At 39.1% G+C, this 27,592-nt stretch overlaps 1 protein-coding gene across 4 annotated transcripts; it reads right to left on the minus strand.

The window, feature by feature from the left end:
* Positions 1-2,491: 2,491 nt before the first annotated feature.
* Bnip3l (BCL2 interacting protein 3 like) lies at positions 2,492-26,867 on the minus strand. Of its 4 annotated transcripts, none has more exons than XM_026411600.2 (6): positions 26,682-26,867; positions 19,653-19,836; positions 13,409-13,481; positions 8,054-8,157; positions 7,800-7,949; positions 2,492-5,257 (listed from the first exon to the last, which is right to left on the minus strand). In XM_026411600.2, exons 1-6 carry the CDS (start codon positions 26,779-26,781, stop codon positions 5,209-5,211), a joined length of 660 nt encoding a protein of 219 aa, XP_026267385.1. In that variant the 5' UTR covers positions 26,782-26,867; the 3' UTR covers positions 2,492-5,208. The 4 variants fall into 4 exon arrangements, with proteins under 4 accessions (XP_026267385.1, XP_026267388.1, XP_026267386.1 ...); XM_026411603.2 differs by lacking the exon at positions 26,682-26,867 and adding an exon at positions 26,497-26,530; XM_026411601.2 differs by lacking the exon at positions 26,682-26,867 and adding an exon at positions 24,678-24,764.
* Between the last annotated feature and the right edge of the window lie 725 nt (positions 26,868-27,592).

Consider the following 27,592-nt stretch of genomic DNA (forward strand, 5'->3'; position numbering starts at 1 on the left):
CACCCAAAGTACAGATTCTTTGGCAGGAACTTTATAGCACTTTATTTATAAAAAGCACAGATGCTATGAAAATTAACTTTCAGAGAGTTGAAATGCTTAGACTTTTTTCTTTTTCAAATTTATTCCTAATGCTGAACCTAGTGATGCCCAAATGGGTATCGTGCAAGCTCAAAATCTGTCTTCACACCAGGATTATTAGCATAGCCATTTGCATAGAATAAAATAAACCCCAGTGACAACACTGCCTAGTGCTAACCCCAGGTCTCCCATGGAACTGCTGACAAGCATTTTCTAAGAACATGAATTATTGTAGTAATGTTTTGATTAGAAGCTGTGATTTTATGGATATAAATGGCTATAGAATTGTTATATAAAAATAAAGACACTTTCAGATGCTTGCTCTAGAAAGAGGGGCTGGAGTGTGAAAGTAGCATCCCATTGTGTGTGACCACACACCAACATCAGTCAAAACTCAACAGTAGTCAGTCAAAACTCAATAGAAGGGAAGGGCTTGGTGGCACACACTTGTTAATCCCAGCAGCTCGGGAGGCTGAGGCAGGAGGATTGCGAGTTCAAATCCAGCCTCAGCAAAAGCAAGGCACTAAACAACTCAGTGAGACCCTGTCTCTAAATAAAATACAAAATAGGGCTGGGGATGTGGCTCAGGGGACAAGTGCCCAAGTTCAATCCCTGGTACACTCCCCACCCCCCAAAAAAAACCTTAACTGAGGGGCTGGAGTTGCGGCTCAGAGGTAGATCACTTACCTAGCATGTGTGAGGCACTGGGTTCGATCCTCAGCACCACATAAAAATAAATAAATCTACAACTAGAAAAACAAACAAAAACCTCAACAGATGATAAGACCACTATTTGTAAATAAAGCATGTCTCTAGGAAAGGAAGACATCTCGGGTTCACGAAGAATTTTAATCTATCAGTTCAATGCATGTCACTTCAAGGTTTCTATGAGCTCTAGTCTATTATGATTCTAATTATCTTTTTTTTTCTCAAAAATGAAAAAATTCAAACACCTTGTGCTATTCTATGCAACTTGCTTTACAATTCAACCGTTCACGATTCCTAGGTTATCTCAAAACATAACTTGCCACTCACTTCAGCTAAATCCAATAGTACTAGCTTGAAACTAGTTTGGGGGTGTTGAAAATTACTGAACTTTGTTTTGAATACATTTAACATGCATGAAATTGTTAGCACTATGTCAATTCTGAGACTCAGTGAGAAATAAAGACCAGGCACTCACCTACAAGGGCTGTGAAGGAGCTGGACAAGTAAACAGAACAACTTTAATAGGTAACTGGTGGGGCAGTGGGGACAAACACCAGCTGTGCCAGATTACAGAGGCAGCACCTACCCTAGCTACCAGGGGGTGTGACCTACGCTGATCCTGAGACATGCAGGTGAGGATAAGGGTAGGTGAGGATAAGGGTGGGCAAGGGAAGGACACTTTCAAAGGGCCAAGGGTTAGGAGAGAGAAGATGGGAGTAAAGGAGAGCCACTGGCAGACAAGGCCTCGAGAAGCCAACCTGAGCCAAGACAATGGGGACCAACCATTCGAGGATTTCAGGGGACACAAGATAGTATCAGATTTATATTTTAGAGCAATTACCATGAATGCTGAGAGAAACATACTAAGCTCTGAGAGATGGTAGCCTGAAGGGAAGGCAGGAAAAGTAGGCGGAGCCAAGTACAGCTGACCCTCTTCTCCTTGATGGAATGGGTCCAGGACCTCAGGGGCTACCCAAATCTGCAAATGATCAAGTCCTTTGTGAAAATGGCAAAGAATTTGCACATAATCTGTGCAATCCTCCTGTATGCTCTAAATCATTCCTAGATTAGTTATGACACCTGATACAAGTGCTGTGTAAGTAGCTGTTATACTGTATTGTTTAAAGAAAAACACCACCCCCAAAAAAGTTCTCCACATATTCAGTAGACACAATTTTTTCCCCCAAGTATTTTCAAATCACTGTTAACTGAATCCATAAATGTGGAACCATGGATGCAGAGAGCCCACTGAACAGGGTGTTTCTGATGCTGAAAACGGAACTCAGGGCCTTGTGCACTCAGCGCGCACACCCCACTGAGCTGCCCTCCAGCTTCTTCATGGGCACACCGGATTTCCTTCTGAGTATTTGCACTTGTTGAACACTGGCTGGTCTCCTGGCTTTCGCTCTACCGGCTCCTCTGTGAACAACATCCCCTCGACTGGTGGAATGCTCTGAAGGCTCCAGACCCACCGGGCTTCACACACAGCAGCTGCAGTGCTCCATGAGCACTATGTAGGGACCACTGCCCTGAGAAGAGGAAGCCCAGAGGGCAGCAGCGCCACCCGACTCTCCCAGAACAGCCAGGCACCGTGGCAAGATTTGCATAAACAGAGGAGGCCTTGTGACCTCTAAACTCCCAGGCAATATACACAGTACAAAATAATATACTGACAGAAAAAGTTTTGTGAGAGCTTTAATGGCACAAAATGTTTATAGCTACAAGTTATACATGTATTGTAAACTGTATTTAATGATACAAAATGCTAACTAAATAGATGAAGAATGCATATTCACTTTGGCTCAGTTAAGTCCAATAATTTCAATATCTGTTTTTTTTATAAATTCATCTAGCTGGCTAAGTCTTCAATTTTCTTTTCTTTTCTTTTTTTTTTTTTAGTCTAGTAAATAATTTTACTGCAATCAAGGTAACTTGCTACACTTTTCAATGTGCAAGGTTGTGCAGTTTTGCTCTTGATGTTATTTACAAATATTTTAAGCCAGTTTTCATCAAACATAAGAAAATGAAACCTGCCTTTTCAGCCCCAATTTGTAAACAGGTGTAAAGCTTTTTAAACATTAATCTCAGAATTTCAACTGTTAATCGTTGAATTCTCCTTCCCAATCAGACAGTGTGTTTTCATTCAACAAAAGTCTAGGAGGAACATAAACATTCATCCCACATGTTAAGGGCTATAGATAAATACTGCATGAGCTCCTCGTGTGGTGAGTTCTACTGTGATAAAGTATTCATGTCTGAAATCATTTTCCATAACTTCAAAAAGGGCAACACTGAACTTATTTTCAATGCTGGAAAAAAAAATCACAAATATACCCAAAATCCAATGGCACTACTGATAAACTGCTACTGAATTTAGAAAGAGGGCAACGTATTGCCTATAAAAAGTTGCTCTTAAAGTACAATTTTCTTCTTCTCTCCCATGCCACCAATTATAATACAAATTGTATTGTTATAGCAGTTTAGTTCTCTTTATCAGCCTTTCCAATTTTATTCAGGCTCTTCAAAAACAAACAAACAAACAAACAACAACAGTGGACCATCAGATATACTTTCTTCCCAAAGAAACTGAAACATAAAGACTTGAAATAAATAGGTTAGAAGGCAAATCAAATGCTACCAGTAAGACAGAAACAAGTTATAATAAAAAAAGATATCCAAAATTATTTAGATATCAAATGCTAGAAAGAAAAAAGAAAATAATTCAGGAAACTATTTTGGATATATCACCTTTCTTAAAGATGGCCAGTTATGTTCTCAAAAAAAAAGCAGAAAACAATTTTTTGTTGAACCTGTGTTACTTCCCACTGTAATATATCATTTTTACCAACCTTGATTCAAGAAAGAAGAGTTAGTTTCTGCAAACTGGCAAACCTGGTTGTCATAGTGTTTTTTATTCAAGTCAACCTGATGCATTTTATAGATTGCTAGCTTTAAATTTTAACAATTTTAACAATTGGTTCTCTAAATATTCAACAGCAATGTCTACATCATAAACAGTAATAGTTTTTATATATAAAACATACAGTAGTATCCTTCAGAGTCATGCTGTATGTTCTGAAATCCAATAAAATCTACTTGAAATAACTGGCAATCCTGATGCTTTCTAACAATTTGGTCCTAAAAGCTTCACATTTTAGAAACAAACAAAAAAGCACGTTGTTGAAGGGATCTGCTGAGTGTACTGAAACGTCAAGAGTTTAACATAATTGAAAAGACTATTACATGAGAAAATCACCAATGCCCATGGAATCCCAGGGGCCACCTTGGGAAGACGCACAGTAAACACCAGCAAGGGAGGGACCAGAAGGAAACGAATGGCATCTTTCCAGAACTTTGCCAACTGTTCCCACAACCCAAGTCTGCTTTTCAAAGTTGCACAAGTGCTTGGAATAATTCTGAAGCAATTTTCTTCAGAGTTTAAAGGCTTCAGAGTATAAGTGAAGCTTCCTAAAACAGGAAGCCTATGTTAACACCAAAAATGGACTCACTCAAGTCTCTTCTTAGAGGAAAAAAAATGAAGGAAAAAAAAAAAGTAAAGTCATGAAAAATTCACATGCAGCTACTACACGGAAATACCAAATACACAAAAAACTCAAAAGCAATTTGCATGACTAGGCCTGAGACTTCCTTATCAGAAATAAAGATTCCACATCATAGAAAAGACAGCATTACAGCATACTAGTAATAAAATCTGCTGATGTATCTTAGTTCTTACTCTATTTCCTACCTATCATTTACACAACCCGCCTCCTAAAAACTAAAAGACGCTATTAGGAGGCTTAGAAAAAAAGTGGCTCCAAAGCTGGTTTAAAATAATTTTTTATTGCCCAGGATATTTTTTCTTGTGTCTTGCTTTTTATTGTCATTGTTTTTTTTTTATTTGTTTTGTTTTTGCTTTCTTTTTAATAACTATAAATTCAAGCTTTGGGAAGAGCTTGACTGTCTTGGAAAACAAAACAAAAACTAAAACAACAAAGCATTTTATATCATTTGCTAACCTGATCTCATTTCAAGAGAGACGGTAGTTACACTGCCAGAGTAAAATTCCTACCATGAGTGATGCAGGTCTAATTCTGGTGGTACTAACAGGAGACAACAGCATTGTTGAAAAAATTATAATCTGCTGGTGGCATTTGCGGAAAAAAAGCCCTTGCAAATTTCTAAACAACAGTAAATTCTGTTAGGAAATTCTAAAGTGTCTTACAGGCCAAAAAGGGAATAAAGTTAGTAAAATGACTCAACCAAGTTTGAATAAAATACTGGAATTGAGAGTTACTGGACTGGATATGTAAAAATAGGGGGGAAGGTTGGTCATGCTTACAATGGTCTCAAGTTCAAATAAACTACTGTGACAATACACCACTTCACAGGCCACACGCGTCTCCAGGAGCTTTCCTTCCCTCAGTAGGTGCTGGCAGAAGGTGTGCTCAGTCGTTTTCCAATATAGATGCTGAAAGGAAGCAGAGCGATCATGTCTTACTTGTTTCTACATCTCTATACCAGCTTGTCCATAGGATGATTCCTACTGAAGAACTGTAAGCTTTGCAGTTCTTGCAAAAGGCTCCAACAGTATATACACACACAGTTCTTAATTCTGACTTCCTGGAGCTACCACTTTCTTTTATTTATTATATATTTCTGTGGTGCTGGGGATGGAACTCAGGGCCTCACATGTGCCATATTAGTGCTCTCCCACTGAGCCACATCCTCAGTCCACTGACTTTTTTAAAAATTTTATTTATTTGAATTTTGGGGGTGTGCTGGGGATAGATCCCAGGAACACTCTATTCCTCAGCTATATCCCCAGTCCTTTTAATTTTTTATTTTGAGACTGAATCTCACTAAGTAACTGAGGCTGGCCTGGAACTTGGGATCCCCTTGCCTTAGCCTCCTTGGTACCTGGGATTACAGGCAGGCAAACCAGTCACCAGCCCTGCAGATCTGGTTTTATCGGATTCTGTTTACTCATTAACTCAGGACTGAACAGCCAAAGAGAAAAGGTCTTCTTCTCCTTTGAGATGTTTCTTTCTGTGGACAAAAAGTTCTATTGCTACTTCAGGTAAAAAAAAAAAAAAAAAAAAAAAAGTGTGTGAAATTACTTGGGTGCTAGGTTTAGGCAAAAAATTAGAGCTACCAGTGCCTTTAAGATGGCTCTTACTGATTAGAAATTTAAAAAAATACCAAGTCAAAAAAAAAGGCTCTTACTTACTACAACTCTATAAAGGATTAGGGTCCCAATGTGACTTTTCCATTCCAAGCAAGTACTTGACCTCTTAATAACACAAGCAAAGGGAAATTAAGGAAAATAAACAACTACCTCTACCCCCAGTGCAATAAAAGCAACTTAATGTTTTTAAGCCCTTTTCTTAATATTCATCTATGTCAACATCTACACTTGAGGCAAGAAGAGTCTGAAGATTTACAAAAGCAAGAAATACTGCAAGGTCAAAAAACTACCTCTTTGGGGCAAATGAACTACTGAGCCCTTATAACTTACTAAAATCTAACCCCTGCCTCAGGGTCCATACCCTCCCTTCCTTCTTAAGCACCTCTCTTTCTGATGCTTTTGATCACCCTTACTGCCTCACTCAGGCAGACCAAGCATCAGGAGAGACAAAGGGTATGGAATGTTACTGGGATCTGCCTCTGTGATGCTGAGCTCCTTATGGGGAAGGTAAGGGATTATCCATCTTTTGAGGATTATACATGAAAAATGACCCACTGGGCATGCTTAAAGAGCATAACACGTCTTTAAAAAATAAAAACAAAACAAAATAAGCCAGGTGTGGTGGCACATGCCTATAATCCTAATGACCCAGAAGCCAGCCCCAGCAAAAGCAAGGTGCTAAGCAACTCAGTGAGACCCTTTCTCTTAATTAAAATATGAAACAGGGCTAGGGATGTGGCTCAGAGTTGACTGCCCCTGAGTTAATCCCTGGTATGTCCCCCCCAAAAGAATGGCTGGAGATGTAGCTCAGTGGTAAACTGCCCATGGGTTCGATTCTCAATAGCAAAACAAAAACAAAGTCTAAAATTAAAATTTCACTTAGTGGATTAAGATGAATATCTTGGGCTGGGGATGTGGCTCAAGTGGTAGCGTGCTGGCCTGGCATGCTCAGGGCGCTGGGTTCGATCCTCAGTACCAAATAAAAATAAAATAAAGATGTTGTGTCCAATGAAAACTAAAAAATAAAAAAAATATTAAAATTTTAAAAAAGATGAATATCTTATTTCCAAATGAAGGGAAAAACCTATTATTAAAACTACCTTGGGTTGGGGTTGTGGCTCAGAGGTAGAGCACTTGTCTAACACATGTGAAACACACGTTCAATCTTAAACACCACATAAAAATTAAAAAATAAAGGTATTGTGTTCATCTACAACTAAAAAACAAAAACAACCCCAACTGGCCTATAAGTAGACCAATCAAATCATGTATCAAATTTAACTTATCCATTTTTTTTTTTTTTTTTTTTGGTACTGGGGATCAAACCAAGGGGCACTTTACCATTAAGCCACATCCCCAATCATTTTTATCTTTTTATTTTGAGACAGGGTTTTGCTAAGCTGTCAAGGCCTTGAAACTAAGATCTTCCTGCCTCAGCCTCCTGAGCTGCTGGGATTACAGGTATATGCCACTATGCCCAGTTTAATCATTGTTAAGTTTACTTTATTTAAACTAAAATTTACTTTATTAGAACTAAAACATTAAAAGCAAACCAATATGGGGCTGGGGCTGTGACTCAGTGGTAGAGCACTTGCCTGGCACATGTGAGGCACTGGGTCTGATCCTCAGCACGACATAAAAATAAACAAAATAAAGGTATTGTGTCCATCTATAACTACAATATTTTAAAAATTAAAAAAAAAGAAAAAAAGAAAAAAAAGCAAAGCAATACAAACTGTTTTCCCATGCATTTCTTACATCTCAACAAAAAGTATGAGGATGAAATGAATGGAAAAAATTTTAACAAGAGTTTAATGGTACTTACCCTAGCCCCAAAGCCAAAACATGAGAAAGGAAGAGAGATGGAATGAACACCTTCAAAAATTCTGCAGAAAAAATACCACCTTTCTTCATGGCTCCACTTTTCCTCATGCTTAGAGACACAGAGCGCTTGGGGTGTCTGAAGTGGAACTCCCTGAGAGAGGAATCCAGAGATGGAGTCAGAGATGCATTTGCTGGACATACCTCAGGGGTCTCCAGGCCCCCTGCAGAACCCACAGGGAGACGCAAAGAACTTACTTGGGTGGAACATTTTCAGGTCTACTGGACCAGTCGGATACCCAGTCTGCACTTTTCTTCAAAGCCTCAACTTCCTTCTCTCCTTCTACCACTTCCTCTTCTGACTATAAAGAAGAATTCAACTTTCAACAAAGAATTAAAAAAAAAAAAAGTACAATTCCTTCTAATACAAAAACAAATCTGTGGACAGAAAATTAAGAACTATACTCAGAAGGTTCTTCCCCATTTTCATAATAGAAAAAGGCTATTTTTCTAAAAAGCTGACAAAATGACCTAAGAGTATCCTAAAATGAACTCAGTGAGCTTGATTGTTGGTACAGTGAAGTATAAACTATGAACTTCAAAACTATTTGAAGATACAATGATAATTAAAGTTTGGAGAATCTAGATAATTATTCAATCCAGTGCAGATGAACATCCATTACATTATTTTCCTGATTTTTATATGCATTTAGATTTTCATAGAAAAAATTAAATAAACGCAAACATACCAAAAAAGATATAACAAAAATACAAGTGCTGAAAAGCAAATCAAGTGGGAAATATGATAAGGAAATAAATAATGGTCTTAGCATTTAGACGACCACCGTTCTAGAGGCTTTTATATTCATCAATTTTCACTTGTATCAACCCTATAAAATAAGACTGTTAAAACCTACTTTCTAGATGGGGAAACTGAGACACAGCATTTTGTACCCTGCCTAAACTTCCACGGTTAGGAAGTGACAGGACAAGCATGCAATCCAGGCAAACTTTAACACACCTGCTCTTAAGCAACAGGTTTTACTCTCTGGAAGTATATAACAATTTTTAGATAAATCACTATCCAAATATTTCCCAAGGTTTTGACACCATGTTAGCAAAAAGTTTTTTGGAATAATCTGTTTTAAACTGAGTCAAGAATTTAACACTTACTCTATCAAATAAATGAAAAAGAAATTTTTGTTGCTAATGACAACCTGAAGTTTCAGGCCAAGATATGAGCCAAGAACAATTAAAGTTTCCAAAAGCTTCCTTTTAACAGAACCCACAGGACTAAGAAATTCCTCAGTATTATTTCTTCAGTTTTAAGGAATGCAACACTATGACCCCAAACCAAAAGATCTCAAAGCTACAAAGTGTTCTCATTTTGTTTGCATAGGATTGTCTCTCTCACCACAGCTTTCATTCTGTTCAGGAGACAGTTGCAAGGCAAAGCCTGGCATGTTCACAGCCTTCAGCTCTGACAGGTCTAGTTTATGGCTGCCCAAGGAAGAGAGCTTGAGATTGGATCTCTATACAATCCTTTTCCCCAACAAAACCAGAGCAAATCCCTGTGGATTCTTGCTACTTGTCAGTATCACTCTTATCTAGTTCTGCTGAACTTGGCAAATCCCAATGAATGACACACAATGCAGCATTTAGAATTGAGCTTTTTCCATTGGGTATTGGAGATTACTCAGAATCATGAGTTGGCTCTTTGGAGTGGCACTGAAATCATCCTAAACCAAAAACAATAAATTGTTACAATTTGCATACAGACTAGTTTGTGTGCACACAACATCTGACTCCTCAACATACTGCAGATAGCTTCTGAAATTGCCTCCTGTGGCCTCCTATCTAAAACTGCTCACAGATTTAGCTCTGAATTTTGAATAAGTCAGTATTTTGCACTTTCCAACAGAGGGAACATGCAGTAAGAGCTTATGCTTTTTTTCCCCCCTAACATGGTGGGATTTTTCTCTCAGCTGAGTAAAGCAAAGTTTTCTCTGGAATAGCATTTTAAAAAGCTAAAGAAATTTCTTATTCTAATGTTTACATAAAGAATGGTAAGCTCCCCTCATTTAGCACTGCTCTGAGCTTCCTTTCATTTATCTTACATTTAATTTTCAGGTTTTAAATTGTTTTCCACTTCTTGGAATGGCCAAAAAAGGGTAAAAGTGCACTTGATCTAATTATATGAGATTCATGCTTTTAAATGAATCAATGATCTTCTCTTTGCACTTACATCTATTCAAAGAAGAGTTGGGCATTTCAGACTGTTCTTATGTGGGAGCCCCTTATCTTCACAGTTAGATTTTCCTTCTCTGGCCAATCCTGTTCTCTTAGGTCTCTAAAGTGAATATTAAACTATATACTGTGATCCATGAACAGACCAGTTTTACAAGACAGAGAAGGTTATTTCCAGTTTGAATCATCTTCCAATGATACCCAACACTCTTTGGTCCTGAAATACAATGCAAAAATGTCTTGAGATCACCTGTGGTCCATTTCCTGATACAAAATGGTTGAAAATGGAAACTTGAGTACTACTATCCTAAAAGTAGTTTTAACTATCTTTTCCCTAAATGTATTACCTTAGCAGTCCCCATACTCATAACTCATCAGACCTGTTAGTTCATTCGCAAGCCCTATGAGCTCTCCTGTGACCAATTCCATTCAGTGGCTAATTTTAGTAGAAAGAACAGGGATCATGCACAGCTTAGAAAGACCAGTTTTCTTTCCTTTTTTTTAAAAAAAAAAATATGTTTTAGTTGTAGTTGTACTCAATATATTTATTCATTTATTTTTATGTGGTACTGAGGATCGAACCCAGGGCCTTGCACGTGCTACATGAGCGCTCTACCACTGAGCCACAACCCCAGTCCCAGAAAGGCCCATTTTCAATTATAGCTCTAACATAAACTTGCTTTGTTGTCTTAAATAAGTAACTTAATTGGGGCAAAGCTTCATTTTCCCCATTTGTCCAAGGGGATGATATCACCTCTTTCACTGGACTGAGAACATTAAAAGTGAGAAGTATTTTTAAAAATAAATTTAGCTCCTAGCACACTCCTGGTAAATGTTAGTGCCTCCTCTCCTTGCTCCTCCTAGAGAAGCTTGAAAATGTCATCCATCCTTTATAGACAGACACACATGAAAATATCCCATGTGATGAAGCATACTAACAGTCCTTTGTTTACTGTTTTTAAGTGTTTCTTAACCCTAAACTTTCTTCTCATTCATGAAAAAAAAAGTAATTTTTCCAAATCCCAAAGTAATTAATTTTAAATTGTTTCTTCAATTTAAAAAGAAAAACAATGCAAAAGGCTTTTTCAAAGTTTAAATAAATGATCCCTATTCATATCTACCTTATTAACAGTCTTACTCAGCAATGTTTTTCTTACAAGAGTTAGGGACTGCTTCTGCCAAAACTTACCCTTGTTTCAACGGGCTGATCTGTCAATGTGGCTTTTCCTTTGCCTGAGGAGAGTCAATGCTCTTTTAGGTACTTGTTTCTGATTAGGGATCCACTGGTAATCCTACTAGAATCTGACACAGTGAACTCCTGAACTTCACAAATTCCTCTGAAATTCTAAAGTGGATGTATTCAGCTCTAGAATTCCATGTCAACTCAATGATCAGGTAAGCCTAATGGTATAGCTGCCATTCCATAACCCAGGAAAGTACTGATCAAAGTATTCCATGGGATTATTAAGATAGTAAGGGGGGAAGTATGTATGAGGAGGGGAAGGTGTAAGGTCAAATAAGCTAGAGAAACATTTGGTTTAGTGAAACTGGATTTCCTTAATGCAGGAATTTTCACAGCTACTACCTTTGGTGACTACTGCTGAGGAGTCAGGCTGTACTATTTTCCACTAATCTGACTTTAGAACTGTTTTATGGAGCTTCCCATTGAGCAAATATTCCTCAGACACATTTTGGAAAACGCCAATCTAGATCTTCAGTCTGTATATAGAAGCTGATACTGATTGAAGACTACTTCTTCAGGAAAGGCTATAACACAGATTTAATTTCATATCTCTCTCTCTCTCTCTCTCTCTCTCTCTCTCTCTCCTCCTCCTCTCTCCTCCTCTCTCCTCTCTCTCTCTCAGATCTTTGTCATACTTCCTGCAATGGGGACAAGTACTTTTGTAAACATTAGTTACAGTTTACTGTATGGGGCCAAACTGACATACATTAGCCAGAGAATCAACAATTCTCATCAGATCACCTCACTACACAAAAGCTTTGCCATTTGCTATAAACTTCTCTACAGAATATGGCCCATCATAAAATACATGGTATTCAATCTGTAGATTTTCTAGGTTTCAGAGAATGGCAAAAATAGAGCACAGCCCAAATATGGAGAAACTGTGCAGCTTTTTGAAATGGATTACTGGGCAAATCAAGTAACAGGAAAACTATTTCTATTGCAAAGGGGCCAAGGATCACGTATAGTGAGAACACTGCAAAACAAGGGTTTTTAAAAAAATAACTCATGTTGGGCTGGGGGTGTGGCTCAAGTGGTAGCACGCTCGCCTGGCATGCGTGCGGCCCGGGGTTCGATCCTCAGCACCACATACAAACAAAGATGTTGTGTCCGACGAAAACTAAAGAATAAATATTAAAATTCTCTCTCTCTCTCTCTCTCTCTCTCTCTCTCTTTAAAAAAAAATAACTCATGTAAACATTCATTCAATATTTTTCAAGCGCCTAAACACAGGATAAAAAGAAGATGGTTTTTGCCCTCAAGAATCTGCACTCTAGTCAGGTGTAGTGGGACACACCTATAATCCCAGCAACTTGAGAGACCGAGGCAGGAGAACCAAAAGTTCAAGACCGGCCTCAGCAACTCAGTGAGATCCTATCTCAAAATAAATAAACAAAACGAGCTAAGGATGTGTCTCAGTGCTAAAGTGCCCCTGGGTTCAATCCCCAGTACCAAAAAAAAAAAAAAAAGATAAAAGTTGATCTGACACCTACATAAGATTAAGGGCAGGCCATGAATGTTCTAAGTCATTAGCAACAATTATACACTCACCATATTTTATGTTTTTTGATGCAAACCTCTGTAAGATTTAATTTTTTCCTTTTTTCTTTTAATACTATACTTCCAACCATATCAATTTCTAGTGAATTATTTATCTTCTTTAATTCAAGGAGTCTTGCCAAAATTTAGAAGAATGTTTCTCTCTTGCTGCAAATTCACCTTGGAAGTCGCTGCTTTGATTTCAGATACAAAGTTTTCACACTCGATTCTAACACAGCCTTCATTTGAAATTATTGCAATCTTAAATAAGACATCTCAGTTTTTCTATTTATAAAGTCAAAAAGTAGCCTGGAATATTAGGAATGTTACATCATAGACAAAAATTTTCCAACACTTTTAGGGTGAAAGGGCCCCAAATTCTTAGATCTAAAGAAGTGCAACAAGAACAAATATTATCCTAAATAACTCCAAAATTGGAAATTGAGTAACTTAGAACAGCTTCAAACTATTGTTAAGATTTCTGAATATCTTCTTTCTCAATATACTTCAGCAAAAAACTTAGAGAACCTTCATCACTCCTAACTGCTTACTTTACTATAAATGAGAACAATAAACACACACACCTGAGAACTATGGTCCCTGCTGGTATGCATCTCCACATCAAACATGATCTGCCCATCTTCTTGAGGTGAAGGGCTAGGAGAGAAAGAATTGAGCTATTAGCTTTACCCCTCTTCTTATCAAATGAATCAGTCTTTACATGAAATTAGAAAATAAAATTACAGCAAGATGACTATACAAAAGCAGTTAATCCTAAAGTATTTATCATAATCCTAAACAAGCAAATTTCATGTGATAGGAAGTGACTAAATAAAATCAGGGCTCTTACAAATTGTTCCAGACTTCATCAGTGGTGATGAATTCCTTTACAATGCTAAATCTGCAATTTAATAAAGCAAATAATGTCACATTCTCTTGTTTTATTCTTTTTTTTTTTTCAATAAAAGCAAAATGATCTTCAAAGTCAGAATCCTAGCTTGGGGTTCTTTCAAAGTTTTTTCATCACTAAATAATTTGCTCCCAGCAGTTCTCTAAGTATGAAGAGTAGTTCCGAAGGACTACTTCATAGGGTCTTCAAGGTTAAGTTTTCTTTCACAATATTATTAGGATTTATTTGCTATTTCCATTGTCATTATCTCATAAAATTATAGCAGAAAACTCTACCTGATGTGTAATATTACAGCAGACTGGATATAAAATCAGGTGAGAATCCACCTATTCTCTAATAAGCCAGATATTAAATTTGTGAAATATAAAACAATTGTCACTATTTCTTACTAATCTTTGTTATGATAAAGCTATTTTTTACTCAAAAAGTTACTTATGTTCAAATGTAATAAATTTATTATTTTTCAATGAATAACTACATATTCTAAATTTTGTCCTAATTTCTTTTTCAGGGGGAGGTGGTGAGAGGATTGGATTTAGGCTCTCAATTGTGCTCTACCACTGAGCTTCACCACCAGCCCCATTTGTAAATTTCTAAAACAGTAAATATCCAAATATACAATCTACATGCAAAAGTTCTTTGGCATCTCTAATAATTCTTCAGAATGTAACATAAACTGAAAGGTTTAAGAAACATTATTCTATTTATTTCAAAAATACGTGCTCTGAGATATTTCAGAGTGAACTATATAAACTTATATCTGAACACAAACCTTTATGCTAGTACAAAATATATTCCCAGAACTACAAAATCTACACATGAATTCTTAGGCAAAACACATGATCACAAAGTATACTTGTTACAATCTATGAATATAATGTGCTAAGTCCATTTCTTAGTTTTATCAATGATACTATGTAACTACAATGAGCCACCGGAATTTTCAATAGACACATTGTGTTCCCATCCCATGAAAAATAAAACAGGTCTGAAGGTGTATCTCAGTGGTAGAGCACTTCCTAGCATGGGCAAGGCCCTGGATTTGAACCCTAGCACCAAAAAAACAAACAAACAAACAAATACTCAAATAAAATAGAGGTGAAAAATAGACTGTGTTACCTTGCTCAAAGGAACAGACATTAACTACTAAAGTCACCAAGGGCATGTGTATAAGGTCACTGTATGGAGATGTTAGTGAGAAAGCTTCCAAGAGAAGCCACATATGTGGTCATCAAGACCCTGACCTGACCCATCCTGGCACATGGCACCACTGATAGAGGAAACCTGAAGGAGCCAGGAGGCTTCACAAATGTCCCCAGGAGTGATCTCTGAGGAACATCAGCTGACTCCTAAGACTATATAGGAACAAGGTCAGTTTTGACCAGCTTGGTCTTAAACACCTGGCAGGAAAGTACAGCCTGAGCACAGTCCTACATGGACATTTAAAAGGGGGAAAAATTTTTTTTAATATAATTTAAGACGTACACTTTTGTCAGACCCAACAAAAGTAAAGCCGGAGACTGTAAAGGAAGGGTACTCAAGAGAGTGCCTAACATTTAAATATCACAAAGGACTCTAGAGACACAGGCTGTCCTGCATTCTAGAGACTGGCTGAAATACTAATTGTTTTCATGTTAAGTGTTTATCAAAAAAGTAATGCTTTGCTGTCTTGTTTATTGTTGTCCCAGCATAAACCTTGCCCTATATATACCTTGTCCAGTCACCTGCCAACTCCCACCATGTTCCTCTGGACTGCTATGATGCTGAATACCCATAACTGTCCATGCCCCTCCTGACAGAAAACAAGAACTCTAGGTCACTTCCCTCCAACTTTGCCCTCTCTCATCAGGAAATAACTTGGAGATGTCATCTCCCACTTTTCCATAGAAATGGAAGGTAGAAATTGACAGTGGGGAAATGAAACAGTGTTACCTTCACCTTCTGAATGTAGCACTCATTGTGCTAAGGCTTATTTAAAAAAAAAAAAAAAAAAAGATTTTTCCTCTCTTCTCCCCTCTCCCCCTCCCTAACAAGATTGGGGAGACAGTGTTATCTTTTCTTTCCCTAGTTAACTGCCTTGGAACACACAAACTACACATAGGAGAGGCCTGCTGAGGATCTGGGAAGTGAATATCTCCCAAATTAACAAGTGAATCCTAACATGCCATCAGGGGGCTTCCTACTGGAGCACACCTGGAATGTAACCCTTGAAGTTCCTTTAAAACCCCCTTCAAAATGGATGGCATTAGAGCATATTATGCTAAGTGAAGTTAGCCAATCCCAAAAAACAAATGCCGAATGTTAGCCAATCCCAAAAAACAAATGCCGAATGTCTTCTCTGATATAAGGGAAGTGACTCAAAATGGGGTAGGGAGGAAGAGCATGAGAAGATTACCTCTAGATAGGGAAGAGAGGTGGGAGGGAAAGGGAGAGAGAAAGGGAATTGCATGGAAGAGGGAAGGAGACCAAGACCCCCCTTTGTCATACAGAATACCGGTATGACGATGTGAGGGAAAAAAATAAAAAGAAGTGGGTCACATTAGATTGGGTAGAGAGAAGTGATGGGAGGGGAGGGGAGGGGAGGGGAAGCGGGGAATGGAAGGACAGCAGAATAAAATAGACATTATTATTACTGTGGGTATATACATGACTGCATGACCAATGTAATTCTGCAACCTGTACACTCAGAAAAATGAGAAATTATAACCCATTTGATTCAAATGTATGATATGTCAAGATCATTGTACTGTCGAGTGTAACTAAGTAAAACAAATAAAAATAATAATAATTACGCAATCACAAAAATAAATAAATAAATAAATAAAAATAAAGCCCCCCTGTCCCTACTGAGAGAGTCAAAGACTTTGGGAAAGGAGTCCCCTGGGTTTCTCTTTTGCTAGCAAAGCCATAAACCTTCTTTTTCCTTTTTCTAAAAAGAAAAATAAGACCACCAGAAATGACTTATTAGGCCTAGGTATCTTAAGACCAGTACAGTCAACATAGGAAATTCTTAAATGATAGGAAAAGGAAAAAGATGTTTCTATGTCAAACATATCACATAAACTTAAAAAACTTTTCTCTTTAATAAGAAATGTCAGCAATAGCACAGGAAACAAACAGAGGTATTCTTGTCCTCAGTTTACTGTATTTGTTCTTATAACAATATTGGCATCAAGTTAGGGGCTATCTTTACATACAGCTGGGACCAAATCAAGACAGGCAGAGTGACAAGGCAGGAATCCTACTGCAGCACCACTCTACCTCTGCACTGCTCCCACAAGCACCAATCTCGCTCCCAGAAATACTAGCTCTCCCCTGGTCAACTGTTTGCTACTCCTAACAATTTGGAATACAATAAGGCTTCAACCATAGCTCCTATGGAGAAGCTGGGAGGTTGTAAAATATCCCAAATCTCTGCCTCACCCCTTACAACTAAATCAGCAGCTCTAAGGATGGGGTTTTGCACTGGAGTTTTTAAAAGAGCCCTGATGAATTTAGTAAGCAGTTAAGCTTAAAAGTCTCTATAATTGGGTGGAGAAAAAGCAATATATACAGGGGTTATCTTCTAACAACCACTGTTAGGGACAAAAATATATCTTTAGAATAATTTATAAACACAAATCAGCTCTGGGACTAATATTCTACAATCCTAACTCTTTCACCTATAAGAAACATTTCCCAACAACTTCAAACATAGAGTTGCATGTCAATTCAAATGACATTAATTTTGAAATGTTTTTAAACAGCCAAGTAAGTAAGATATTACTGAGCTAAAGTACTAGGCCTCCTTTGTCAGATGACAGTAACCCAGAGCCTGGAGTATGCAAGCTAAGTAATAAGAAAGTGTTCAAAAGCATACGCCGTACCTCTTTTCACATATTTAGAAACCTAAACTTTAAATACAACCTTGGGAAAATGTATTCATATTCCATCATATGTATAACTGCAAACAAAATGAAAGAAGATTACCAGACAAATAAGCAGGTGATTTTTCCCTGAACCATGTGAACAACAGATTAATGGAGACAGTGGTATCACTATTCAAGGTTCATGTACTTGAAGATATAGTAAAATAGGCCATATTAAGCAGAAACCTTCAAAAATCTAAACAGAAAACTTTAGAAATCCTTCAACAAATTCCATAACATAAATCTTCATTCTGAAAGACAGACTAATGCTATTGCTACTGGAATCAGTGACAAACTGCTCAGAATGTGCTCTTGTTCTGCTTATGACAAGAGACATCCCTGGCTCTAAGAATCATGGGGACAAGTCAGAGACGATGCAGGGACAAAGTGGGTGCTCAGTGTGCTGCACGGTCAATAAGCCTGCCCGCTGTTGCCTTGCTAACATGAGTGGATCATAAGATGTGCAGGAAGATCTAGCAGATTTAATTCATTTCTCTCTTTTTTGACATGTTTTTCTGATAAACACTAATGGATGCTATATACACAATTTCTATAAGATACAAAAATGTTAGGAAAAACATCCATAATTCTGTCCTCTGAAGAAAGTCACTGTTTATATTTTTAAATGTTCCCTTATTCCTCCTCCTGTGCGTCTGCATTTTGGACATGCTTAGTATTAGTTAACTATTAATTAACCAGAAAATTATCCAGTACTCCAGAATGCTAACAGTGTGCTGCCACTGCACTAAGAGGTTTTAAATATTTGAGAGGCTGAGGCAGGAGGATTGCCAAGTTTGAGGCCAGCCTTGGCAACTTAGTGAAATCCTATCTAAAAATAAAAAATAAAAAAGGGGTGGGGATGTGGCTAAGAGGTAAAGTGCTTCTGGTTTAATGCCTAGATAAAAAAAAAAAAAAAAAAAGAATCTTTACATATCATTTAATACTCAGTCCCTCTGGAAAGGAAAGGAAAGGAAAGGAAAGGAAAGGAAAGGAAAGGAAAGGAAAGGAAAGGAAAGGAAAGGAAAGGAAAGGAAAGGAAAGGAAAGGAAAGGAAAGGAAAGGAAAGGAAAGGAAAGGAAAGGAAAGGAAAGGAAAAAGCTCAGAGAGGTGTCAAATTAATAACTTGATTTCATTCCACTCATACACCTCTCTCAATGCTTACTCTGTCACCACAAGCAATCCTTAATCAGTGGAATTCGCTTCCCCACATAAAACACAGAAAAATGAAATCTGAAGTAAAACTTCTCCTGAGGAACAGAAGGTCTTCAAAATGAACTTTCTTTACAGACAGAGGTTAGTGCTTCCACTGTGCAAATATTGCCAGAACCTGAACCGACTTGCAGATCCTGTGAGCCAAACATTTATGAGTGTCTGCTGCATGCCAGCATCATTACTGACAATGGTGCAAGGAAGAGCCATGTGACCCTCCTATGAGGAGACAGACTTCTACAGAGGCAAGTCAAGCACAATGCAACTCGGGGAAAGGACACAAGGGCAAAGGAAACTGGGAGGAAGTTAGATTTATTTTACAAATTAACATTTATGCTATTGAATTTTAAACTGATAAACATGTAGAAATAAAATAATTGGGGCGCCGGGTGGGGTGGCGCACACCTGTAATCCCAGTGGCTCAGGAGGCTGAGGCAGGAGAATCGAGAGTTCAAAGCCAGTCTCAGCAAAAGCAAGGCGCTAAGCAACTCAGTGAGAGCCTGTCTCTAAATAAAATACAAAATAGGGTTGGGGATGTGGCTCAGCGGCCAAGTGCCCCTGAGTCAATCTCCAGTACCAAAAACATTAATAAAATGAAAAAAAAATCTAAATAATAAAAATTAGTGAATCTGGAGAAAACCAGAGGGCCCTCAAATGACTGTCAATTAGCTCTTTGATTTAAATACATATGGAGGTATATTTTGTTAATTGAACATTTAAGCAAATAAATTTTTTCTCATGGGAATTAGCCCTGTAACCCACCTGTCTCCTGAATTTCATCAAAATATGGATCTCACTTACCTGTCACAGTGAGAACTGCCTCTTGAACTGCTCTGTCCTGATTCATGCTGTGCATCCAAAAGAATCTTTTCCATGTCTCCATTGTGGATGGAAGAGGAAGAAGGTACGTGTTCCAGCCCCCCATTCTTCCCATTGCCATTATCATTGCCATTGCTGCTATTCATGGGTAGCTCCACCCAGGAACCTGTTGGACAAGTCAGATAAGTTAACCACAGCAAGACTGAAATCCGTCATGTGCACGGATGCTAATATGGCGAATTCAGATAAGAATTCTGACTTGCTTTAAAGTGAATTTAAAAGTATTCTGAAGAAAGTAAACAAAGTGCAATAAAGTCAAAATCTATATTGTTCTGTTCCTGAAGCAGCAAATGCAATTGGTTAATTGAAAATGACTAATTTTGAAGAAGCTGGAAATCTAAAACTAACTTTTTAGAAAACAAGTTTTCTAAAAATAATTTTCTCCCTGCTTATTACAGTTTGATCTATACACAATCAACAATTTCCTGAAAAAAAGAAGCTGCTTTTCAAAAAATAAATAGCTACTTCATTACTAGACAGGCTACTTGCCTTTAATATTTTAGTTTCTCTCTCTCTCTCTCTCTCTCTCTCTCTCACACACACACACACACACACACACACACTCTATTCTTAGCCTGCCTCAGTTATTTAGTATCTGCATCACAAATTAAATAATAAATATATGACTTAGAAAAGTCATACAGTTCACCAAAATAGGTTTAACAACTAACTACCACAAACAATAATGAAGCTGCTACAGAAGAAATCTATATTCAAGGAAAAATTTGGGGGCTGGCGTTGTGGCTCAGTGGTAGCGCGCTCGCCTAGCAAGTTCAAGGCCCTGGGTTCAATCCTCAGCACCATATAAAAACAAATAAAGGTACTGTGTCCAACTACAACTAAAAAATAAATATTTTTTAAAAAGAAAAGAAAAATTTTTAATTTATGTACAAATTTAGAGCATAAAAATAATGCAGCTGGTTCTTAACAAAATCAGGTGAAAATGACAAAAAAATCTGGGAGGAAAAAAGTTTTAGCTCTAGTTCCTATATTTGTTTCTTCCTTTCCTCTTTTATTCTGTCTTCTTTTTTATGTACCAAACATACCTGGTGAATGTGACTCTCTCTTTTCTCTCCCACAAGTTCCTACTTTCTAGGGTTTTCATTAAGTCCTGCTGGTTTGGAAGCAGAAGCCACTGCACAGGACTAGAGAGAGACGGTGAATTTGTGGGGGGTAAATAGTCAAAGAGGGTGGAGCCTTACGAAAAGGGGAGGAGGGGCACTTGTAATCGGCATAGGTCCTGAATAGTTTTTACTAGCCCAATGAGTTTGCAGAACTATTAGTACTTGAATTTTAATAAGAATCGATAACAGTACCCAATAAACCAAGGTTACAACAAAAAGAGAAGTGTTTTCATAACTTCCCTTCCTTACAATAAACTTTGTTTTAGAAAATATAACCCAGCAGGTTGGTAGGGCCATTCCTCTGAATTCTCCACAGAAGTGCTGAAGACTCTCAGGGCTAAATGCAGAGTTCCATCAATCAGAATAATCACTAAAACAAGTCAAAACCTAAAATACACTCTAAATAAGGCCATGACTATACCTGATGGAGGGTGAGTTCACTGTCCTCCTTACAAGAGAAAGGAGAGCTCAGGCATACCTGGCTGGCTGGAAGTCTGACCCTACCTCCCACCCTCTGTGTACAACCTTCCTTTCTGCCTTCAGCTTCCTCCCAGAGGTAACACTGCCTAGGACCCACCTCCATGGGCTGCCTGGAGGACTACCATAGTAATAGAAGGTGCCTAGTAAACAGAAGCTCATGCACATGCTAGGGAAAAAGAGTTTGAATCTATAAAGTATGTTCTCAGAACAGTGTTTGCTAAATAAAGTTAGCCTGTCCTTTCCATCAAAGGCAGCCCCAGAAGCAATCACAGTCCTAGATTCATCACCCAGGACAGTGCCACCAAACAAGAGTAACAAACACAAGTTGCAAAGCTGAGAGATAATTGAATATTTGGAGTCCCTTAAAATTTAGAGCTCTGCAAAATATTTTTGGGAAGGAGGGGGAGAGAAAGAGATAAAGAGAGATAGAGAGACAGACATACACTAGAGATGGAGAAACTGGTATATGCTAAACAAACCTTTTCCTATTCCCATTGCTTCTAGAATTTTCAAACTTCTTTTGAAACCAATAAAAACAGTTCTTCTTGTACAGAAGCCCAATGTGTAAAATAAACAAAAGCCCAGAGCTACCTCCTGCAGAAACAGAACTAAGGACCCAGTAGTTCCAGATGGGTCTGTATGGAAGTCGATCTTCCCTAAAACACAATTACTCTGTACTTGATGTACAACTGATCAAAGGGAAAAAGGGCAGCAATAGTGCCAAGTTTTCTGGTCCTTACTTTCCTAAGAACTTCCAAACCAATATGTGAATCATATTTTCTGCACTAAAAATACATAAGCCATTATTAATCTAGCATTTGTTTTAGGGACCTTGGAGAGACCCAGCTAGAAAAGTTTAGGGAAAGTAATGCATGGTGGCCTTAATACTCTGGAGAGCACTCACAGCACTTCTGCTTAAGGCAGACTGTTTTTATGTGGCAAACGTTAGTACAGTGGTTAAAAACAGACCAAGCCAGATCCCCACTTATCACTTAGTGCTTTCACCCCCTGGACAAGTTTCTTAACCTCTTTGTGTCTCAGTTTCCTCAGTAAAATAGGGATAATAGTAGTATCTGCCTCACAGAGTAGTTAGGATTATTGAATAAAGTGAATAGAAAGATAATTCCTGTAAGTACTATGTACATGTCGCTACAATAATTATATTCTGTTTCTTTTTAAATAATTTCTGATTGTAAAAAAAATGTGTTCTTGGAAAATATAAACATTAGTATAAAATGAAAGAATTAATGCTTCTCCTCAAAACCTCCTGTTCCTACTCCCAAAGGAAAACATGCAAACTGGTTTTAAAGGGAGACTTCTGAAGTTTTTTGAAATACAGTTGTTGAAAGACTTTTTGTTTTGGCCCTGGGGAGTGAATCCAGGGGTGCCCTACCACAGAGCTACATTCCTAGTCCTTTATATTTTTTGAGACAAGGTCTCAATAAGTTGCAAGGGCTGGCCTCAAACTTATCCTCCTGCCTCAGTCTCACAAGTGGCTGGGATTACAGACGTGTGCCACCTTGCCTGGTTTGTCTTTGTATTTATAAACAAATAGAATTGTACTATATGGACATTTCTGTAAGTAACGTTTTTCACCTAAAACTTTGGAGATGTCTTCCAATATCAATACTTGTGGACATTCACAGTTCTGACCAATGCACTGCACCTCACCTATTATAAAAATGCACCATATTTTAACCACTATCCAATGGTAATGGGTAACCATTACCCAAATAATTCTTTTTAATATTTATTATTGTAACTGGGGCTTCAATAGACATTTTGGAGGGTAATTTCCATTTCCAGCCTAGGAATTTCCTAATGTTCTAACTTTACCAGTCCTTCACAAAGTCCCCTTTCACTTGGAAAGGAAGCAGGGCAAGATGTGAGCATTGTGCTGTCCAAGTAATACAAGTAGAAAACAAATTCAGAGTGAATTATCTTCCTAATACGCAAGCTCTAAAATAAGAACTAGATGTTTTCTCTGTTATTTTAAAAAACTATTTACAAGCTGTTCTTTTATGCCAGTTTGCACATAGACACAATGACATTTTCTAGTTTAAGTCCTTGGGAACTGCTCAGAGAGATCATGAAGGCTGATCCAATAACTGTGATGACATTCACTCCTATGATTTCATAATCACCAGTTGAATCCTCTTGAGGGTTGGGGAGGTAAAGAAGGAAGAGTATTTCTCCTCATTTCCCCCCAACTTTTCTTTTTTTTTTTTTAAGAGAGAGTGAGAGAGGAGAGAGAGAGAGAGAGAGAGAGAATTTTTAATATTTATTTTTTAGTTCTCGGCGGACACAACATCTTTTGTTGGTATGTGGTGCTGAGGATCAAACCCAGGCCGCAAGCATGCCAGGCGAGTACACTACCGCTTGAGCCACATCCCCAGCCCCATCGAGGCTGTGTATAACTGGTACCTTCAACAGGGACAACATACTTCATATTTATCTTCTTTCCTCAAAGACTTTGTTTCAGGAATCTGATGCTACAATCCAGACCAGGCCTTCAACAGTCACTGGCATTCTTCTAAAAAATATGTTGACTTTTTTGCACAAATAGGTGCTTACACACCAGTGACTTATTTATTCAAAACACTATTACAAGGCAGTGGTATGTCATGTGTTACAGTCTTAAGAGCCCTCCTACCATACCAGGGGAGCAAGAACATTGCAGTTGAAGAGATTTAAAAAGAAAAAAAAGGCTGTTTTCCTCCCCTTCAAGCAGTAAGAATTACACTCCTATGTTAATTTTCCTTATAGGCTATGTTGAATCTTATGATATAAAAGTCTTATTCAAGTATTCTTAAGGAATTTGGTAGCTTTCTTAAGAATACAACAAACAACTGAAAATGACCTTTCAACTTTAGAAATAGTCTGGATATTTGCCCTCTAATTTGAAATAAAAGCAAACAGTCCCCCTAGAGTGGCCAAAAAAAAAAGAAAAAAAATCAGAGAAAGGTTTCACTATTTCAAATATTTCAATAATTTGCTATTCAAACTCTGCTTTGACCCCTGAACTAAAGATAAAATCCCAAACCAGAGATAATCTATGGAGCTTCATCTTCTGTTTTTCAGTTGTGCAACTTTACCCAGCAAAGTACTAGAACTTATCAGCAATTCAGATAGTATTAGACGCCTGAACAAGTTGTTTTGCCCAGTGACTAAAAATCCCTTTAAGGAATCAATAAGGTTTTTTGTTTTGTTCAGTCCAGTGTTGTACAATGAGCTTAAAAAGCAAACAAAGAGGCAAGACAAGACAGTAATTAATTAAGGCATTATCAAAAAGCTGTTTAGAAACTTTTGAAAGTTCAGCCTATCCCAAATAAAACAGTTTTACCTAGCAAATTTCCCAAAGCAACATCTGGTAGATATCACATGCAGGCTGTGTCCTTCCACTTCTGTAAGAACTAACAAAAACATAGCAGGAACTGATTGGCCAAAGATATCAAGCACCTCACAGGTCTGCCAGACACCAAAACAAACATATATACAGTTCACTACCACCACCCCTTTTTGGTTAAATGGTCAAAGGAAAGTTAAAAGCCCTTTGCTTTCTGGGAAATCATGAACATGTACTGACCAAATTCCTAACTCACAAGAAAACACTGAGCAAAATTAAGAAATAAAATAGTGGGCTGGGGATGTGGTTCAAGTGGTAGCCCGCTCCCCTGGCATGCGTGCAGCCCGGGTTCAATCCTCAGCACCACATACAAACAAAGATGTTGTGTCCACCGAGAACTAAAAAATAAATATTAAAATTCTCTCTCTCTCTCTCTCTCCCTCTTTAAAAAAAAAAAAAGAAAGAAAGAAAGAAAATACTAAAAGAAATAAAACAGGTTGGCCACTCTGTACATGAGGCAGAATGATAGGCTGAAAGAATAAAATACACACTCAGGCCTATTTAAGAGATGTGTCCTGGAAAGAGCACCAGATTGGATCAAAGTGGGAACAGGGCTCCCACCTCTGGACTTGGGAAAGACCTTTGTATCTTTACTAGTAAATAACAGGGGACATTTATCTCTTAAGTCTCTTCTCATTCTAAAATACACCTAAGAAAAGTATGCTAAAAATGGGTATAGTCCCACATTAATACGTAATACAAGTAACATTTAAAGATACACAAATCGACTCTTATTTACTGTGTCAAACAGTATGAATATCTTATTCTAAAACACAGATACTTAAGCTTTTTTTGACAAGTCAACATTTAGGGAATAATTTCATCAAAGGAGGGTGCAGCAGAAATAAATAATGAAAGTATCTTAAAATATCCCAATTCTGCCGCCACCCTGTGAGAACAGGAACTCTCTTCCCTAAAATGGTTAGGCCATGTTGAAGCACCTTCCTCTTATGAAAACGACTGACTGCATGACCTTTAAGCACCCAAGTGCTTTCTGAACAATTCCGCCTGGCCCCATGCTACCTCTTTCATAAGAGAGGAATTACAGAAAGGGAGGGCAAGACCTTCCAAGAGTAGGCGCTCTCACGACAACCAGGAACACTGTTAGGACAGGACGTCTGAGCGCCAGAACGTTAGGGAAAACAACTGTAGTCGGTGGACACTCCATCCTGCCCACGAAAATTCCGTTTCTGAAAATCCACTGTCCAGACTCCGTGATGGGTGCAACCCCGGGTGGTCACAAGGATGTTCTTAAACAGGTTGCTGAGTACACAACCCACCGTTTGAAACAAGAATAAAATCACTTAGGCAACTTGGGGGAAAGCTCAAAAAGGAAAACAGAAAAAGCAGGAGCAGAGCCTCCTCAGCGCCACACGTGACTCCAGTAACCACTGAATTACCAAATGGTTTTCCTGACCCGCGTGTGGCAACAAAGGGACGCCGCCCGCGGGCTCAGGTCGCGGCCCCGAGCCCCGCCGCGCGGGAGGGCCGACTGGCCCCGCACACCTGCTCGTCTGCACGTCCCGGCCGCCCGCGCTCCGCCCGCCAGCCGCGTCCATCCCCCCGCGTCCCCGCTGCACGTCCCCAGCCCGGCCCACGTCCCCCAGCGGCCCGCTCCGCCCCCACGGCCCGCCCCTCCCCGCCCCACAAGCTCCACTTCAGGGCCGGCACTCGGGGTCTAGGAGACCCCTGTCAGCTCGCCCCGCGACTGTGGCCTCCAGCAGCCCCAACCCAAGACCACGGGAGGGAGACCCACAGGCCGAGAGGAAGACCCGAGCGCCTCCTCCTGACAGGAGACGGAAGCTGTCAGTCACCCGAACATCCTCAACCTGGACCAATGGGAGGCCTTCTCCTCCCGCCCCCCGCGCAGTGCTGGCAGCCGCGGCCGGAGCAGCTCCTCCTCCCCCATCCCTCCACCGAGTCCGTCGGCCCTGCACTCACTGTTGAGGCCGGCTGGCGGAGGCAACGCCTGTTCCCCTTCCTCGCAGTTGTTGTTGTTGTTGTGCAGGGGCGGCGGTGGCTCAACCAAATGAGACGACATTGTCGGGCGGCTGGAAGAGCTGCGGCCACAGCTAAGAGCGTCTCCGGTTCTCGGGCGGCAACACAACAAGCCGAGTCCCCCGCCCCCTTTTCTGCGCCTGCGCAGTCCCGCCCCCTCCTCTGACGTCAAGGCCCGCCCCGGGCACGTGATGACAACACAACAAGCGGCGGGGCGGGGTGGGGCGGAGCGGGGGCGTTCCCGTGCTGGTCCGGGACGTGAGGACGCGAAGTCACGCTGACGCGCGAGCCTGGAACGAATTCTTGCGTGTAATTTGGGCTGACCGGATGCAATGAATTATGCAGATGGCACTGGGCTAGAGGATACGGAGAACTGTGGAACGAGGAAGTGCGAGGTGCTAAGGTGCTAGCGCCCAAATCTCCCACACGGACTGGATCTCCACGTTGTAGCCAATCCTTAAATATTTAAATATTTAATCCTTAAATATCTGTCAAGAACTCACTTCTGTAAGGGGTATCGTGATACAAAGCAAAAATTCCCAGTTGCTCTCTGCCCTAAACCTAAAATATACCTGGTGAGACAAAAACCGTGGAATCTAAGGTTTCCTGAAACTTGCTAAATGAAAGGGAATTTCAGAAAAACCGAGAAGAGAAGAAAATAATTACTCAAATCTTATCAACCACCTAACCTATTTCTGGGACATGACTTGGGAAGCCATGTAGCCTGTGCGTGGGTGAATCTCAACTGTGTTCCTAAACACTCCTACATCAGATCTCTGTCTTTGTACGATTTCCTTGATCTGATTTATGTGTGGCAATGTATTTCTCCCAGTCTGTTACTTCTTGTAACTTTG

Source organism: Urocitellus parryii, chromosome 14 (assembly GCF_045843805.1).
Source record: "Urocitellus parryii isolate mUroPar1 chromosome 14, mUroPar1.hap1, whole genome shotgun sequence".
Classification (NCBI taxonomy): domain Eukaryota; kingdom Metazoa; phylum Chordata; class Mammalia; order Rodentia; family Sciuridae; genus Urocitellus; species Urocitellus parryii.